The following is a 19,488-nucleotide window of genomic DNA, read 5'->3' as shown; positions in this document are numbered from 1 at the left end:
GATTTATATGTTTTTAATATCCCTAGCACTTAGCATAGTGCCTACCTTTTAAAAAGTAAGCACTTAAAAAATGCATGCTAACTCTCTTTAAATTTTGCAAGACATTACACACTTTATTTCATCTGAGCTTCACAAGACCCCTATACAGGTAAAGAAACCAACTGTCATATATAGCTTTACCTACAGACAAGTCCCAGCAGTTCACTATTTCTTATTAGAAGTGCAGAATTACTAGTAAGGTTATTTTTCAGTCACTTAGCATTAAGTATCACATGGCAAAAACAAGATGTGCATCATGCACTTCTTGGTTCCCTATTTATTCTTAACAAAAGGATAATACATTTTTACATTCTTTTTAAAAAAATATTTTCCCAATTACATGTAAAAACAATTTTTAACATTTGTTTTTTTTTAATTTCAAGTTTCAAATTCTTTGCTTCTGTAGATTATTCATGTGCCATTCATGCAAAACATATTTCCATATTGATATGTGAAAGAAAACAGATCCCTTCCTCTCTCCCCCTCAAAAAATTAAGAAAAATAAAAAGAACTTAAAAAGTATACTTAGAACTACATTCAGACTCCATCAATTCTTTCAGGAAAGTAAATTTTGAACATGGTATCATTATACAGCATCAAAGTAAAAATGAACTCATTTAAGGATGAATATACACACAATACATATGAGCACACACACACAAAATATATTTATATGTGTGTGTATGTATGTATGTGTCTCCTTAGGGATAAGGAGAATAGAAACAACATTTTGGAAATAAATTTCATTGTTACATACACAATATATTATTTTAAAATCCCAAGCTTGTTTTTATTTCTACTTCTTCCCTGTATTTTCTCACTATAAATATTCTGATTTGATAGCTAAAATTTTTAAAGTTATGTACAGTAATATCTGAAACTCCTGGGTGTCATAAAGATAATAAAAAGAAATTTTGTAAACCTGAACATGGCATAAAAAAATGTAATTTATAGTCATCATTACTACAGATTCATTAGAAATCTGTTTTAAGGCTAAAGCATAAGTAGCAAAGCATTGATCTTGGAGCCAGAAGACCTGACTACCATGTTCTGTCACGTGACTTTTCTAAGTCCCCATTTCCTCATGTATAATATGGACTAGATAGGTTGCCTACATCAATAGTTAAGAGGGCCAGTCTCCATGTTAAGAACACTCGGGCTCAGATTTACTTCTGGTACACAGTGATTTTGTGAACCTGGACAAATCATTTAAACTTCTCAATATTTATTTAAATTCAATAATATGATGGTTTCACAAATTATACTTTTGAATTCTGAGTATTTAAATGATAATGTGAAAAAAGCCTCAGAGAAATTGAATTAACAGATTGTTAGGCAATGATAAAAAAAACTACATTAGAAATCTGGTTTAAAAAAAAATTCCATCATCAATTTTAACTATTTTAATTATAATCATCTATTACATTATCTATTTTAAGCATACGACCTTACCTGAAAACTGTGAGACAATTGGAGGTGTATCTTCATCTAAGTCATCAACTCCGCCAGCGATTGGGTAGGGTGGAATAGAGACTCTGGGCATCACTACCCAACTGTGATCAGAATAAAGAGAGGAGGTCAGGCTTGGTAGTCCTGAATTATGGGCTATCTGAAAACCACAGATCTTCTCAATCTGCTGCCAGCGAAAAAGTCGTTCTCGTAAACAAGTTGTCAACTCAGAGAGAGCTTTCCTGGGAAAAGTGAAGACAGTGGTTCTCATCATATGAGTGAATTTGATGTGAAATAATAAATGTGACTTATTATAAAGAGTTCACAGTAAAATAATCAACATATGTATTTATTGAGACTGGGAAAGGAAAAAAATTAAACTTTACAAGGACACATAATTTGTACAATTTGACATGCCAAATTCTGATGCAAATGTCTGTAAATTAATCAATTTTTTAAAAAATCATGTTAAAAGAGATTACTGATTCCAATTTTCTTACTTTGCTTCCAGAATTTTATGGTCCACCTCATCCAGAGATGAGCTGTGTGCAACATGCAGAGTTCCAAAGACTGTGTTCCTCTTTTTCTTAATCTTCTCTGCCTAAGAACATTAGAAAAGAATGATCTAAACATCAACCTTAAAACACATTTATAGACAATACCTACACATTACTGAAGTTTTATTTTGCTAAAAATAAATTTAATAATCATGGGAATTACTACAAAATTAGTAACTCAGAAAACATTTTTATGATAAATAGAACAATGAAGAAGCATGCTTTCTCAAAAAGCATTATTAATCAATGGAATTCAAAATCCTGTTCTAAATACTTTTCCCCTAATCTCTAGTGCTGAAACAAACAAACAAGCAGCAACAACAACAAAACCTGAGTGGTTCCACTGAGGCCATCAAAAAAAGTATTAATGAGACCCTACTACAATGGAAGGAGTTAGTAAGCACTTGGGTTTACCAGAAACCAAGTTAACATTTCGTCTTATTTCAAACAATTAAATAAGGCATCAGATAAGAACTTTCAGTTACTACTAACCTGAATCAGATATGAAGCAGCAACCTAAAGGAGAAAAGCTCCGTATAAAACATTTGTAATAATGATGAAAATTTTAAATCGTCATTAATTTTCTCCTGGTAAAATACATATTCTTCTAAATTTAGCATACATTTTATAACCTACTACTAAATATTACTCAGGACACTCTTATACCTTAGAAAGTTAAAATAATTCCATTCTTAATGTCTTATTAAGAAACAAAATCAACATGTTTTTAAAACAAGAGACAAAATAAAATACCTCATCCTTAGCGATTGCTAATTGCATTTCAGCATTTTGTCTTTTGATATTGTAGTACTGTACTTCTACTTCATGTGTTAACTGAAGCCATTTTTGCAATGCATCTGGAACAGACCAACTACTTCTTAGTTCAAATTCCTTCTCAGCTTTTTTCAGAGCCATCCGAACCTTAAAAATGAGGAATATTTAAATGCTTAAGACATCACTGAGCTGTATATTAAAAAAAAAAAAAAAAAAAAACCTAATTCTTTTTTAATGTTTTAATGAACTGCTCTAGACAATTTTTTTAAAACATCACTAGCAGACACACCTACTCACAACACTTGTAACAAAACAATGTCTTATATCAGACGGGATGCTTGCTTTTTTAGACTAAAAGGAAAAAACCTAAGGCAGGACCTTAAATCTATGTCATATCTCTATAAAATCTGCCACAGAGAAAAAACTGAATTAACCTGCTAAATTTATCACTGAAGGCAGATGTGGATACTGGGCAATGGTTGTACAGATATAGACAATAGTGGTAAGAATCTGGAGAGCAGAATTATTGTGTAACATGGATACCAGGTAAAGAGTAGTAAATCAATGGTCTGGAGTATTGGTACTAGGGAAGCACAGAATTAGGGATGAAGTCAATTGCTCATCTCCCACTGAGAGAAGATATAAAAAGATAGGATTTATGTGAAAGGAAAAGAACAAACTTTGAAGAGCTTAGTAAATTCAAAATATCAAAAATTTGAATAAGCAGCCAAAATCCCATTTCAGGCTACACTAACAGAAGTATGCCCAGGTAGATAATAACTGTATCATTCACTACCCTGACTATGACAACATCTGAAATAATGTGCTGAATTTATGGTGCTTCATTTTAGAAAGGACACTGACAAACTGGAGTCAGTCTCAAAGAGAACAACTGAAGATCACCTGAAAGAGCTATAGTTGTTTAGAATAAATTAGAAAGAATAAGAGTTGGGGAAAGGAAAGAAATGGCTGGCTTAAAATATTTGAAAAATAATTAAGGTAGAGATGGAATTAACTTCATTCTGCTTGATTTCATGGAGAGAAAACTAAGATTAACAGGAAGAAGTTATAGAGAGGGAGATTTCAATTAAAAAACATTTCCTTACCATAAGCTATCACCACTTCTCAGTCACTTTCCTTTTTTGAGAAATCTATCCCCCAGTCAAAATCTGGTTAACTGTTACATATAGACCTACTAGACATTTCTCTTCCTTCCATAATGAGTTCAACATTCCTAATTCCTGATGATTTCAACAGACTTGTTGATACTCCCTCTAAAACCCTAACCTCCCAGGTGCTCAATTTACTCATTTTTTAATGGCCCATTACAGCCATATACAAGGATGAATTATATTTTACGTCCCTTGCCCCCTTATATTGATGAGGTTGCTCTGCCAAGTCCCAGACTTGCACCGCTCCCATCTGCATTCCCATGCATGGCAGGCATCCATCTACCATGAGTCCACTACGAATTTTTGCCACCTAACTTTACCTGAGCCCTAATGGATCCTTTTAAGCCTCTGTGCAGAATTCATGGCTTGCACAAAAGAAATAATTGATAAACAGAACAACTTAAAATGGCAAATCTCACCAAAGAACCAAAAGAGAGAACTGATTGGAAATGAAAATATAGAAAAGTAAAAAATAATTTGGAAAAGATTTAAATAGCTATTATGTTTTTTTTAAAGTTTAATCTCTATATAAGCAAAACACCTTGATATCAAAGACAGGATGTAGAAAGACAACTTCAGGATCAGCGGACTCCCAGAAAAAAAAAAAAAATGTCAGAAATCTAAATTCCATAATGCAAATAATAACAGAAGAAAACTGACTAGAACTACAAAATGCAGATAAAATACCAGGTGAATGGGTCTAGACATCACTTCTAGAAAAAAACAAACAAACCCAACCCTAAGATGTTCATTCCAAGAAACATAGTGGGGTTTAGTTAACATTTCCAATGACAAACAGCAAATGTTGTTAGGAAACAGATCAATCTTCAGATGTAAAGAAAAGGAAATGTAAATTACACCAACACTATTCAGCACCTGCCATAATGTATTACAGAGAATAAAAGAGTTCAGGATGTAACCTATAGTAACATGTCCTGTAAAATGAGCCTACCCATTAATGGAAAAAAGATGGATATTTAATTTTTAAAAAGAGTTTGAAGCATTCTTAAAAAGAAAAGAAAACAAAACTTCAATTACTTGCTTTTCAAATAACCTAGATAACAGAAATACAAGAAAGGAAAACAAACATAACAACTAAGGACAACAAAAACAAGTAACAATGAAGAGGTCAATGAGAGATTTATTTCCAAAAACATTCAAGGAGACTGGAGTAAAAGCAAAACAAAAACAGAAGAAGTAATGGTGGAGAGAAATAGGCCAGAAACAGAACAGACTTCACACTTCACTATCTACAGATGAATCAATGTTTTAGAAAGACTAAATTAAAGAAAGGGGAGTGTGAAAAGGGGAACAGGGTAGGAGAGAACAAAAGGGAATAAGTCATCACTTATACATTACCCTAATCAAGTCAAAGGTCCATGAAGAAATAACAATTCCTCTAGTCTGTCAACAAGAAGAAAATCTACAGGAGAATGGGCAAGGAAGCAAAAGGAAATACTAAAAGAGAAGAACAAATGGGCAAAACTTTATTACAGTGGGGAGAGAAGGTGCTATTTAAACAATGTTCTCAAGAGGAATAGAGATAGTCTATAAAGAGAAATGAAGAACTTAACAGTAAATATAAATAGGAATTTGGTTCTTAAAAAGCACCAAATTCATCCTGACTTGTAAGGACAATCATAGCTGGGGAGGGAGGGATCAAGAAGGAATAACACACAAATGACACCCAGAAAAGGAGAACAAAGAACAAGGAAGAAGATCTCATGGCAAATGACCATGGGGAGAGCAAAGGTTAATAATGAACTGTACAGTGAAGGACAGAGAAAAATTCCTTAACATCGGGAGAATAACCTCTCTATCTCCTACAGGAATTGGTATTTCTAAGAGTGAATAACAACACGAAAAGGGCCATGGAACAAAATATATAAAGCAATAATAAACTGTTTAGAAAAAGAAAGGATAGACACTTTAAAAGGTTTAACATCATGAAGAAAACATAGGCTAAAGAACTAACAGATATAATGGCCAAGAATTAAAGAAGTCTACAATAAATAGAACAGGAAAATAAATAATAAAAAATGAAAGGAAAATTACTTTTTAGGGGAAAAAAGGCACAGGAAATAAAATTCTAAAACATTACCAAAAAAACAAGTTAAAGGTAAAAGAATAGGGATTTTATTTCACTTACTGAAATGAAAAGGAAAAATGGGGAAGAATTAAATAAAAATGATTCGATCTATGATGTGGGGTTTGGCACCAAAAGTTGGGGTTTGGTCATGTGAAGAATTTGCAATGGCTATTTTCTTTGGCAAAAACATAGATTCATTTAGGTAAGAGGTTAGAGACAAAATGAAGGAACATAATAGAAATCGGGAAGGATAAATATGAAATGGAGTTGGGACAGCATATGAAAGACAAGTTCCTCAGTAGAACTCACAATTACCCAGTGGAAAGGGAGCCCCCATGAGACTGGGGCACGTCCTTAGCTGACAGGCTAAATCCTGAAAGAGACCTACTCCCCCAAAAGAGCTAGTTATTAGTAGGGAGGAGAAGGGAGGGTGGGAAGCATAGAGAATTAGGGGAGTTACCACGTGTTATGACCATGGCGGGCTAACCCAAAGGAAGGCAACAGCCATGGGATGGCCCGTAAGTAGATTCTATACAGAAAATGTAACCACGGGGACTTGACTGGAATTCCTGAGGGCACAGCAAGGTGAGACTGTGGAGATCTCTACAGAGGGAGGTCTCCAGAGATTGACAAAACCTGGGTTTCAGACTGGATCACCTCCCCAGAAGGTGGGACCATGGAGCTCAACGGATCCCTATCAAAGCCTTCTCCCCTGCTTGCCTCAGGGCTCAATTCTTTGATTTCTCTCTGTCAAAAACCCCATTCATAACCTCATCACTCTTATGAAAGTCACCATTATTTTGGTAGTTTGAAAGAAAGGCTTGGGCTGAGCTGTGGAAGATGGGTGATTCTAAAGAAAAAATTTGTGTAAGGAGAGATAAAAAAAGAGTAATTATCTCCTACAAATGAGACAGATTTGTAAGGAAGAACTGATGCAGAAACTTGTATGGGGAAAGGCAGGTAGAGCTGGAACTATACTTTTTTGGGGAATGGGTTAAAGAAGAAACATGTGTGTGTGTGTATGTACATATCTGTTTATATCGAATCTGTTATGTTCCTTTTTTCTTCTTAGGTATTTAAAATGAATAGAAAATTTTACAAAAGAAAGAAGAGAATCTAATAAATTGAAAAAAGAATGACAAATTGGTTAAGGAAAAAACCTCACTTGTAAGCAATCTTGCTTTTAAGAAACACACACACACACACACACACACACACACACACACGACAGGTTAGGGGAAAAAATTACTATCAATAAATTAATCCAAGATAAATCAATCCAAACAGTAAGAGTTGCAAACACATTATCAAATATGCAAAGCCAATCATTTACAACACAAAAAGGGAAAAAGGAGGCAACTAAATTATGCTGAAAGGAACCATAGATAACAAATTACTATCATTAATAAACATATTGCTACAAAGTGCCTTATTATTTAAATTCATTTTTTAAAAAGACAATAATACAACACTAGCTGGATATTTCAATGATTTCTCCATTCTGGACAAATCTAACAAAAAAGTTATACAAAAAAGCAAATACAGCATTAAAAAAAATTTCAGGAAAAACTATAGCTAAAAAAACCTATCATATCTTCTAAATGAATCTGCTAAAGAACCTGCATTTTTCTCAGAAATAAAAAAAAACACACAAGGAATTGAGAGATATATGGGTAAACACACTTGAGGCAGAGTGATAGAAGCAGAGCTTTGAAAACACATATATAATGCAAATAGAAAAAAAATAACAAAAGAAATTGAATGTTGTGTAATTATAATAACCAAACAAGGCCCTAAAGAAAAATTGAAAAAAATATGTAACTTTCCTCCTCCCTCTTTGAAGGGTTAGACATGGTTAATGGAATGGTTGTTTTGGCTAAATTACTGTTTTTTTCTTTCATTGGGGATGATCAATGTAATAAAAAACAAAAGATCAAAAATATTAAAAATTTTAATTTGTTGAATGACTATTAAAGCTTAAACAACAGTTGATGGAACAGTTAAAAAAAAAAAAGAGTAAAACTATATATATGTAAAGGTAATCCAAAAGTTAATATATAAAAAAAACAAAATTTATAAATGATTACCTGCCTGGTAGAAAATGTACTTTTTGAGAAATTCTTTTAAAATATAGAATCTATATAAATAACTAAAAAAGATCCCATTAAGGTAAACAAACTTTTCATTTGTAAAAGAAAAATTTCAACCTATGATTCTTTTATTACTCATGATTCCTGGCTTGAAAGGTGGGTGGAAGCTTTAAAAATAAATAATAAAACAACCTAGATTATTTGCTAATAATTGAAGTAGTAGAACTATCATCTTTCCTCAAGTCCTATAGTGTAACACCTAAACACCTACATTCAAATGCAATTTCTTTAAGAGGATGAATATGTTGAGATGGACAATCTTTAAATGTCATGAATTTTTTACAAAGCCAAGTAGGGAGAACTTGTGATTTTATTGTATGTAAATATATCCTCTATAATTAAACATATAGAATAAGCTAACGTATTGTCAGTGATGCTAAAAATTAAAGGCTTATTAATTTTTTTTTAAGCTAAAGCTCAAAAACTGGTATACAGTAGAGACCTGTATCTTTTAAGAAAATTTCCATATGGACTATTTTTAAATGACTATCTCCTAGAAATCAAAATAAAGTAGTAAATGAAAGAATGAATGAATGAACAAATAAACAAACAAATAAATAAATAGGTTGGAGATAAGTGAATGGAGACTACAATTCTATTTATCATGACTTATGAGCAAAGAATCAGCCAGCAACACAGTATTTCACTGGAAGAGAATTAAAATGGAGGAGCATGTCGGTATTTTGATAATGTTACTGACCAAACATTACTCCGAAAAATAATTCACTTCATTATTTATTTTGTGCTACATTTGTCACTGGCAAATAAATGTGTGGTCAGTATTTATTCTATCAATACAAAATTATTTACAAATAAAGCAAATTAAATAGAACACAAAAATATGTATAATATATACAGATATAAGAAAAGGGAAATTAAATACCTGTTCCAATTCCTGCTCTGCATACTGGCGTCTACTCAATTCACATTCAGCTCCCTCCCGCAATTCTCTCAGTCGACAAGCCTCCTCCTTTGCATAATTGATTTCATCCATCATTTTGCGCTCTAAATTTTGCTTTTCCACAGCAACATTTCTATTTTCTTCTTGTGCCTTTTCAAGCCTTAGAACAGAATAAGGGGGGAAAAAAAAAAAGCAAATGACCACAGCAGTCTAATGTTTGATAAACTCAAAGATTCAAGTTTTGGGGTAAGAAATCAAGAACTAAGAAAAATTGTTAGGAAAACTAGGAAGCAGTTTGGAAGAAACTAGGTATAGATCAACATCTTACACTGTATACCTAGATAAAATCAAAATAAATAAATGATTCAGAAATAAATGATGAAAGTATTAACTAAGCACAGAAAAATGTAGCTGTTGGACATGAATAGTTTATATCCCAAACAAGAGATAACAAGGATTGTGGGAAATTAAAAAGGGATAATTTTGATTACCTGAAATTAAAAATGTTTTCTCCAAACAAAGCTGATGAAGCCAAAAACTGAAAAGTGGGAAAAAATTTTCATAGCAAGTTTCTCTGATGGAGATCTCATTTCTCAAATATAGAGGGAACTGATTCAAATATATATAATTAAGAGTCCCCAAAATTGGGAGACTCACTGTACTATTGGAAGAGTTGTGAACTAGTCCTTCTGAACTCTGCTCAGAGGGCTATAAAACTGTGCATACCCTTTGGCCAAAATATATACCATTAGGTACATGTCCTAAAGAGATCCAAAAAAAAAAAAGGATCTAGTTATATAAAAATATTTATAGCCATTTTTGTGGGTTTGAGTTTTTTTATTATTTATTTGTTTGTTTCGATTGCAGAGAGTTGAAAATTGGGGGAAGCCCATCAATTGGGGCATGAATGGCTGAACAAGTGGGATTGGAGACAGAATACTGTTGTGCTGCTATAAGACATGATGAGCAGGATGGTTTCAGAAAAAATTGAGAAGACTTTTTATTAACTTAAACAATGTAAAATGAGAAGAACCAAGAGAATACTGTTCACAGTAACTGCATTATTGTATAAAGATCAACTGTGAAAAATTTACCTATTGTGATCAAGATAATGATCCAAGACAATTCCAAAGGACGCATGATGAAAAATACTATCTACCTTCATTTTTTTAATTTTCTTTTTCTTTTTTTATTTTTGTTTGTGTTTTATTTTGTAATATAGTTAATGGAATAGTTATATGACTCAACGTGTAAAGCTGATTTTTGCTTTCTTAAGGAAGGGGCAAGGGTGAAAGGAAGAGAGAGAATATGGAACTCAATTCTTTTAATTGTTTTAAAAAAATATGTGCAACGGGAAATATTTAATGAAATTAATGAAAAATATATTAAAAGTACATAAATCACAAATTGATGCTAAATTTTTATAAAAATCACTTTATTTTCCTATGTAAGTTGTCAATATCACAGTGACCTTAAGCAGCTTATAAGACATATAACTTTTTCTCTTCCATACCTCTCTTGTAAGTCCATGAGACTTTGCTCAGCAGTTTGCAGACTCTCTAGGTCTTTCATCATTTTGGCAACATGTTCTTTGGATGTCTTATTCTGAGTATAAGCAAACCAGCAACCTCCAACCCCAATTACTATGGAAACTGTGAGCACAAAGTCCTTCATCCAGTTGTGAGGTGGACCTACATAAATAATAAAATATGTACATGGGACATAAAGATTCAAATTAGTTTATCTGGTAGAATAGTAGCTCATAGAAGAAATTACTTTGAAAAAGCAAGCAGTAACAACATCCTAATAGTTTAAACTTGAATCCCTTTTTAAAACCATTTGAACACAAAAGAAATGAAATCCTTCACTACTGGTTCACCTCTAGCACACATCAATATTATATCAACAATACTATATTGTCTTTTTACACGACAGCAGGGAAAACTGCATTAGTAATTTGTTTTATCTAGCTAGGTTTTATATTTATACCCAAATAAAGTCAATTACAAACTCATGCCACCCATCACTCCAACAGTAATTTTTAGGAGCACTGCAACACCAAAAAGGCAACAAAGAAGTATGAAAACATAATTTGGGTAATATATGACAAATCGTGTTCTAATTTTCAAGTTTTGCTATAGCATATTTTCATGTATTCTGTTTATTTATGAAAGAAACCTCAAATATAACTTAATTTATAATAACCATCCAAAAAATTCTTCATTAAAATATATAAACTCTGGGGTAGCTAGTTGGTGTAGTGCATAGAGCACCAGCTCTGAAGTCAGGAGGACCTGAGTTCAAATCTAGCCTCAGAAACTTAACACCTCCTGGTTGTGTGCTGGGAAAGTCACTTAATCCCAACTGCCTCAGCAAAATAAATAAATAAATAAATGTGTGTTTGTGTGTGTGTGTGTGTGTGTGTGTGTGTGTGTGTGAGTGTGAGTGAAATAAACTTTAAGGAATTTCCAGAAGCTTTCTGGAGTTAAAAAATAAAAATACAATAAATAACAGACTAATTTTTAGAAAAGGCCACTTATATAAATACTAAAAAATGATTGACAAATCCCTTTTCAAAAATTGTCTGTACTGAACCCTAGCCTAATGATTAAAAAAAAAAAAAAAAAAAAAAAAGCTTCTAACATAGAAGAATATGATAACTTAATATTATTCCAAATGATAGAGAGATTAATGATATATCCTTAAATTAAATGAAATTACTCAGTTATAGACTGGTAATCAGAGTTCAACTGTACTATAAATATAAGTCAGAGTTTGATCACTAATTTCTATAAAGGACCAATCCGAAAAATTTCAGGTTCCACTTCTGGCATAATGAAATTGCAGAATACTTTGTCATTGAAAGTCCCTAAAGTATGAATTCTTCTTAGCCAATTACCAATTCCTCCTACATATTTCCTACTATTTATTGTTATTTCTTCACTTAGTTAATTGCTAGCCCTTTAAATTATTCTTTACCTACTTGGGTTAGAATGAATACTAACGTGTTAGAGGTCCAAATAAAACGACATCCAATGCCTTTAGCTGAAGTTTTTGTCTATGACTCCGATCAATTATTTTCAACTGAGAAATCACAAATACTGGTTCAGGTCCTGCTATCCTGTTCAAAAAAAAAAAAAAAAAAAGCTGAAATGAGAACTCATTTATACATATACACACACACACGCTCTCTCCCATATATATGTGAATGGGAATTTAATTATGGTTATATTTGTATATTAAAGTTTGCATATAACCTCTGCAAAATTGAAATAAAAATTATACTGTCTTAGATTATAATCAACAATTTAGCTAAGACTAATTTTTTTATCTGTATAACTAAAAACGGTAATTTAATTAGCATAAAATATCTATCCTTATTATTCAGATGCTTTATAATTTTTAAAATATTTTAAAATGACTGATAGCTATATATTATGACTACCATGCAAATAAAGTGAAAAGCAGCGTAGTTATTAACTTGGGATCCATGACCTCAAGGGTCTCTGGAAAAAATTTAAGGGGATCATGTACTTAGACAAGGGAAAAGGGAAATTACTTCTTTGCTTTTACTACCTTCTAACTGATGGATAGCATTTCTTTCAATTATCTAAAATATTATTTGGAGAAGGCTTCTATAAGCTAAAACAGAATGCCAAAGGACGCTACAGTACCAAAAAAAATTAAATAAAACCTTGGGTAGTAAACTAATGAATGATTCATAAGATATAGTTCTAAATCCTGGCTCTCCTATTCCCAACTTACATGAATTTGAAAAAATCATCTAAGCTTGGAGCCTCAATTTGCTCATGTTTAAAAAATGGAAAGCTAATGCTTGTTCTACATCATAAGTCTTCAGAGAAAAACAAAGGAAAATATGTATCAAAATATTTTAATATGTCAAGTTATTATATTATCATTAAAACAAATATCATCATCATTACCACACAATGAGGATAAGAATCTGAAAGCAAGAATTTGCTCTTAAATAGGCTATTACATATGCTATTGTATATAGGGAAAAGAATATTGGGAGGAAATGGGAGAAGGGAGATTCCCATTTGCCTTTGAATTTTGTGGGATATATACCTAGTAAAAATATTTTGTTCTTATTATATAGAAAGGATGATAACTTTTGATATCTTTTAATTCTATTTTCATGAAACTAATAATTGTCTAGTGAGTATATTTTCTGATTCTCTGTAGTTTCCTAAGTGTTGTCATGTTCTCCTCACCAATATTATACCTTGATTTTTCTCCCATCTTGCTTCTAAACCTAAAGATTCCAGAACATGTCAAATCAGTAGGAAGCGAGGTGATGCTGGCTTTCAGGGATAGAGAACATCTATTAAGCATCTCCTCCATGGCAAGAATAGCAACACTCTCAGGAAGATAATAAACTCACAGAAGGATATGCAAAAAACTATACACTAAGCAGATTCAAATGAACTGGGGAGAGTGGCAAGAAGATAGCAGGGAAGACCAGGATAGATCTAAGGCAAATGCAGTACTTGAGCTCAGTCCTTGTGGGAAGGGGCTACATCCCAAGCCCTGAGGATATGCAAAGACAAAGAGATGAGAGATGAAAATGTCCATTGTAAGCAATGGAAAAAAGAATCATAGAGAACATGGAAGAAAATAATATGTAATAAAGCTGAAAAGATAGGAAAGAGCTTTAAATGTCAGCGTTAACAGGGAGCTGCTGGAATTTAATGGATATAGAGGTGCCATGGTCACATCTGTCCTGTAAGAAAAATCATCCTTTGGTAATTACTTGCAGAATGGACTGGAAGAAAAGAGACTAGAGTCACGAAGATCAATTAGAAGGCTATTAGAACAGCCATAGCATATCCTTCTATCCATAGCATAAATCCTATTGGCTCTAAGTCATTAATCTTAGGATAGATTGCTGTAGTTGCTTTGCTGATGTTTCTTTTATGTGTGTGTGTGTGTGTGTGTTTGTGTGTGTGTGTGTGTATACATACATACAAGAGAACTGTATAACATTTTCATTAATCTACATTTTGCAAATATATATATATATATATATATATATTTGCAAAATGTAGATTAATGAAAAGACAATATGGAGGATGAAAAGTCAAGATTTGGCAAGCAACAACATAGAAGGGGAGTAGAATGATAGCAAAGAAGGATAATACAGGAGTGGCAAAGCTGGGAAATCAGAGTCATGACAATGTCTAAAGAAATAGTGAAGTCTAGAAGGGAAGTAGATTTAAAGGAAAAGATAATGGAGTTTTATCTTGGGCACATTCTTTCTGAGATATCTTTGGAACATCAAGACTAAAAAGTTCCCTTCCTCTTCCCCTGGATTGATATAAGAACTATTTTTCTATCACAAAAAGAGCCTAGCAAAGGATCTAGATTATAACTCTCATTCTATAACTTGTATATATACTCTCTCTCTCTCTCTCTCTCTCTCTCTCTCTCTATATATATATATATATATATATATATATATATATATATACTCTATAACACTTGTATAACATGGGATAAATGCTTTCTCCTCCCCAAGACTTGATTTCTTCAGCTGTAAACTGAGATGACTGGACCAGATAAATACAAAGCTCTCTTTGTTCACTAATCCTATTATCCTATAATCTTAAAATGGTTTGTTTCTTTATGGTCAAGAATAATTCTAGTAGTCTAAATAATAATTGCTTTTCTGTTGGAATTCATCTGCATAACATTTTAGAACAAGTTTTAGGAATAGTTTATGTCATGAGTTTCCTTCCTAAGTCTGGTTTGTTTAATATGCCTTTTCTGTTTTGGTAATATATGGATATTTGATAGACTTGTAGATATTCTTACATTTCATTTAAGAAATCTGTTTTGTTGGTATGAATGCCTTGATTTTAGTACAGTTTTATAAGTCTGTTATGCTGTTTCCATAGAAATGAAGACCAAAAGAAAGTCCAATTGGGTAAATTCACAATTACTGAGGGGCTGAGTCTAAAGAATAATTCACTAAAGATCTTGGAAGTATTCTAGTGAAACACTCCAAGGACCTATACTTGGGCTTCTGCAGCATGACGTTTACTCAGTAACTTAGACAAAAGCATAAATGGCATGCTTATCAAATTTCCAAATACTGCAAAGTCAGGTGGGGCAGATTAAGATGCATAAAATATCCTAACAAGCATCCTAACAAAAAGCTAAAACATTGGGCTGAGACCAAGAATATTAAAATTAATAAAGGTAAAGACTTACACTGCAGTTTTAATCTCCCTCATAAGTATATGATGTAGAAGGTCTAGCTAGAACTTTTTTTTTTTTTTTTTTTTTTTTTTTTTTTTGGCTAGGTGGGAGGTTAGTTCGCTCAAAGATATGGCAATTTTAGGAAACTCCAGTTCAATGGACATCAATGGTATCATGGCAGCCAAGCAAGTGCAACATGAGGTTGCATTGAGAAGTATGGATACAATAAGTAGGGGCAGAAAAGTCTCAGCGTAGTCTGCCTTAGCCATACAGACAATAGAGGATTCTAGTCAGTTTGAAGAACATTTGAGAGATGGTGGTTTCAAATTTTAAATCTCTGAACCAGAAACAAGTATTCTAATTTCATGCAGCTCTTAGAACTGAGTAGGATACAGACGCCCACATAGTGAAGAGCCTTGTTTCCTTCAAATGATCCTTCTATGGCTGATCTATAGGGACAGAAGGAGCTCATTTCCCTGCTGTTGACACTCTCTATCTTATGAATGTCCCTTCTGTGCACCCAGCTACAATTGCATCAGCCACATCATTCAGCACAAAAAGACTCAAAATTCAACAGTGATGATAATGTGCCTGCTCTCCTCACAGTAGCTGTGGCTCCCAAAAGTTGGCCACCTGGCACAAGGTAAAAAAGAAAAGGGAATGCTTCTTCCATCAAACTCTGAGGACAAGAAGTGTGTTCCTCTCTAAGCAGTATGTTTGTCGTACATAAAGATATTCTTAATGTGTATGCATGTAAACTGGGAGCCATCTATCATTTCATCAGTAAAATATCTACATTTATCTAAAATCTCTATGGGTAGAAATGTACGCTATCTTTTTAAAAATACATCTCTGGAGAATTTGTTTTCATTTCAATATAAGGTATTCAGTTTCCATAATGAAAAAGGTATTTCCAGAATATCCTTTTTTACAAAAGGAAAAAAAAATGCCTTTTAAAAACAAAAAATAAAGAAGGAATCACCTGGGAAGGGTTGTTCCTTTGACGTTGTTTTCCCTAAAATTCTTCTCATACTGAGGAAGTTCAACCACTTCTATCAGCCACTGAAGGGTGTCTTCAAGTGTCCAATTGTGAACTAGAAAAAAAAATAATAAAGGACTCCTTTCAAATACATTTTCTTTACAAAAAAAAAATTAATTCCCATAAAGGAAAATAAAACCATTCATTAGGCTGGGAAGTACATTCAATTCAATCAAGGAAATGCCTATAGCATATTTAGTACCCAGAGGAGAGGAAATACATAATAACCAGAAAACATAATCCCTGCCTCAGGAGGCTTACAATCTATAATGGACAAGAAAGAAAACAAAACCTTTCCAGTGGCTAAATGAAAGCACAGTTCTAAGAATAGGTATTTGCGCACATTTTAGGAGGAGTGGAATAATCTAATAACTCCCAAGTTACTGAAGAATTTCAGGAGAGTGACAGAATGAGAGAGAGGGGGAAAGAAGCTGTTCCATGCACAAAGGAACCACCAATAATGGCTTAAAGTTGAATCTAGGAAAAATAAATGTGGGAGAGAATTAACATATTTACAACAAAGTAAATGATACTGTCCAAACAGAGAAAAGCTAAACAATGCAGCATGTAATCAAAGATTACTGTAAGACTTTTGATATTATTTTTGTGAAAGATGTAGAAGGTTTTGAAAAAAGGAGTGACGAAATGGAAGCAGTTTTTAAAAAGTGCTTTTGTTGCAGCATCAAGAATGAGAAAAAAAATCTTCAGGTAAGAAAGTTCAAAGAACAGTGAAGCAGTTAATATTTGAGTGAAATATCAATGAATTCAATGGAATTGATTTAAAAAGATGAAAGAAAGCATCATCACATACAAATAATTGGATAAAAATGGCAAGTTTAAATAACCTCTATATCATGTGACTGAATGTAAGGTCTGCTAGAAAAATTAATAAATACAGAATATTAAAAATGGCTAGAAATTGAGAAATCATCTAGACTAGTTCTCTCACCTTACAGGTGAGAAAGCTAATAGCAAAAGAACTGAAGTGATCTGTCTAAAGTACTCTGCTAATTTCGGTATTGTATATGCATAATTTTTAGGTTCTGATTTGCAGAATATGAGAAATGCAGCAAGAGAAAGAGTGTTGAGAATCAACTCTGTATGAATAAGCTTCATTAGTAAAATAGTCATCCACTAGCAAAATGAATTTCTGGTCATTTACTTTTCTCACGTACTCTTTAAAGACACAATATAAAGAAACTGAAAATAAAAATAGATTAATGTTTTTATAAATATATATATACCTGTACCTTTCAGTATGTCACAACCTCCAAATGATCCCCCTAGTCTTTAATACTAGAAATGACATAGAAGGTGCTGGCCTCCATTGGCAGAGGTTCTTTATCTGGTAGCTACCTATACGAATTAAGTCACAGGTTCTGTCCTTACCCCCATCTCTTTTAGCACCGGAGAAGCAATGTGTTCTAGTAGAAGTCACTAGTCAAGGAATTTGAAAAAATAAACATGATCTTAAATATTTCTCTCATATTTAAAGCTATGTGATTATTAGCAAGGGACCTCACTAATACAAAATAGTTCCAAATAAAGAAAGTACCTCTGACAATTCAGCTTGTGTGTGTGGGGTGTCTTATCAAGTACCTTTTAGAAATACAATATAAAGAAATTTTAAGTTAAAACAGGTTTATATTGTTATACTGTGTATTAACAGAAATACTTATTTTTCAAATTAATATTTTTTAGAAATTTTAGGTAAATACAAAATTGTGGAGATCCATTTTTTTTTTTTAATTGTTCTCTCAAGGTCTAAATCCAATCTTCCCACATGCAGGAAAGTCCTAAGTTAGGACTATATACCTGCAACTGCAATAGTAATTCTGCCAAATAACTAAAAATACTAGCAAGAAATAGAGGAGATGGATTCCTTTCACTCAATTCCCACATCAGAGCCAGTAATTTCACTTTTATACTTCTTCCTGTTCAACAACATCTTACAGTGAGAGTTAGTCAATCTTAGCGGCCAAGAAACTACATCATAACTATGTTTGGCACAAGTGAGCAGCCCTGCGTGCACAATCAGATGGTTGGTGGCTGTCTTTGTAGTTGAAGAGGACCACAATGACATCACCATGTCAGAGGTGAGTGACAGTGGGTCGGACTGTGGCCAATCAGAGCGATGTGGGCTCAGAGGGCTCTCAGGGACAAACAATCCCTATGAATGCTTGAGGAGGACTCTCTAACTCTGCTGGTCTCACGTTTCTTCTGGGCTACTTCAGTCCCGCTTTGCTCCTAGAAGCCAGCACCTTCTCTGAGGAGGGGACAACACGCTGGGTGATCCTGTGTCAGTGTCTTCCATGTCACAACTAATTCTAAAGTTCTTAAGAGAGACTCTGAGTGTCCTTGTATTGCTTTTTCCGACCACCTGGTGAACGCCCACCCTGTGTGAGCACTTTATAAAATAATTGCTTTGGTAAATATACATTTGACATTCACACAATGTGGCCAGCCCAATGGAGTTGTGCTTTCTGCAGCAGAGTTGAAATGCTGGGCAGTTTGGTTCAAGAAAGAACCTCAGTATCTGAAAAGTGATATCTCTCTCTCTCTCTCTCTCTCTCTCTCACACACACACACACACACACACACACACACACGAAAATAGGATTAGACTCTCTATGGTATTTTTAAAGCTGGTTAACTTAAACTTCCAAAATTATCTTAATTCCCAGCATCAGCATATGAAAGAATGAGAATATATACTGCAAAATAACCTACTGATCAACCTATTTTCATAAATTTCTAATGGCATATTGTCTTTGGTAATGTTTTGGGGATTTTTTTTTAACGACTAATAAGTTGCTCTTTGTCACCTGCCATTATTTTTGTGCTTCAATGAGATGCAAAAGAAAAATCTTTATCATATTGTCTAAAATAAAAAAGTTTATTACATGGCCCTTACCACAACGGTTAATGATCTGCCTGCACTATGTGCCTGACCTCATTGATGACAATCCCCCAGACAAGCTTGTTTCTACGTAGCCACTGTATGATTTGCAAAGAAGTCACAGTCCCACTGGATGTGACTGGGCAAGTCACAACGGAAGTTAATTAAAATTTAGGGTTTGGATAGACAAAAGTAAC

At 33.2% G+C, this 19,488-nt stretch overlaps 1 protein-coding gene across 5 annotated transcripts in view; it reads right to left on the bottom strand.

Annotated features, from left to right (window-relative positions):
* Positions 1-19,488, bottom strand: part of STIM2 (stromal interaction molecule 2) — a 134,376-nt gene that overhangs the window by 8,738 nt on the left and 106,150 nt on the right. For 3 of the 5 annotated variants that reach the window (XM_031941950.1, XM_031941945.1, XM_031941948.1), the window contains 8 exons: positions 16,336-16,447; positions 12,137-12,252; positions 10,645-10,822; positions 9,114-9,291; positions 2,799-2,966; positions 2,538-2,561; positions 1,989-2,089; positions 1,492-1,730 (listed from right to left, as the gene is read on the bottom strand). In XM_031941950.1, the coding sequence (XP_031797810.1) occupies positions 1,492-1,730; positions 1,989-2,089; positions 2,538-2,561; positions 2,799-2,966; positions 9,114-9,291; positions 10,645-10,822; positions 12,137-12,252; positions 16,336-16,447 (1,116 nt within the window). The remainder of the gene's footprint in view (positions 1-1,491; positions 1,731-1,988; positions 2,090-2,537; positions 2,562-2,798; positions 2,967-9,113; positions 9,292-10,644; positions 10,823-12,136; positions 12,253-16,335; positions 16,448-19,488) is intronic. The other 2 variants (XM_031941947.1, XM_031941949.1) reach the window with 1 other exon arrangement.

Source organism: Sarcophilus harrisii, chromosome 6, assembly GCF_902635505.1.
Source record: "Sarcophilus harrisii chromosome 6, mSarHar1.11, whole genome shotgun sequence".
Taxonomy (NCBI): domain Eukaryota; kingdom Metazoa; phylum Chordata; class Mammalia; order Dasyuromorphia; family Dasyuridae; genus Sarcophilus; species Sarcophilus harrisii.
Note: the sequence above shows the minus strand (reverse complement) of the source record. Positions and strands in the feature narration are given on the sequence as shown.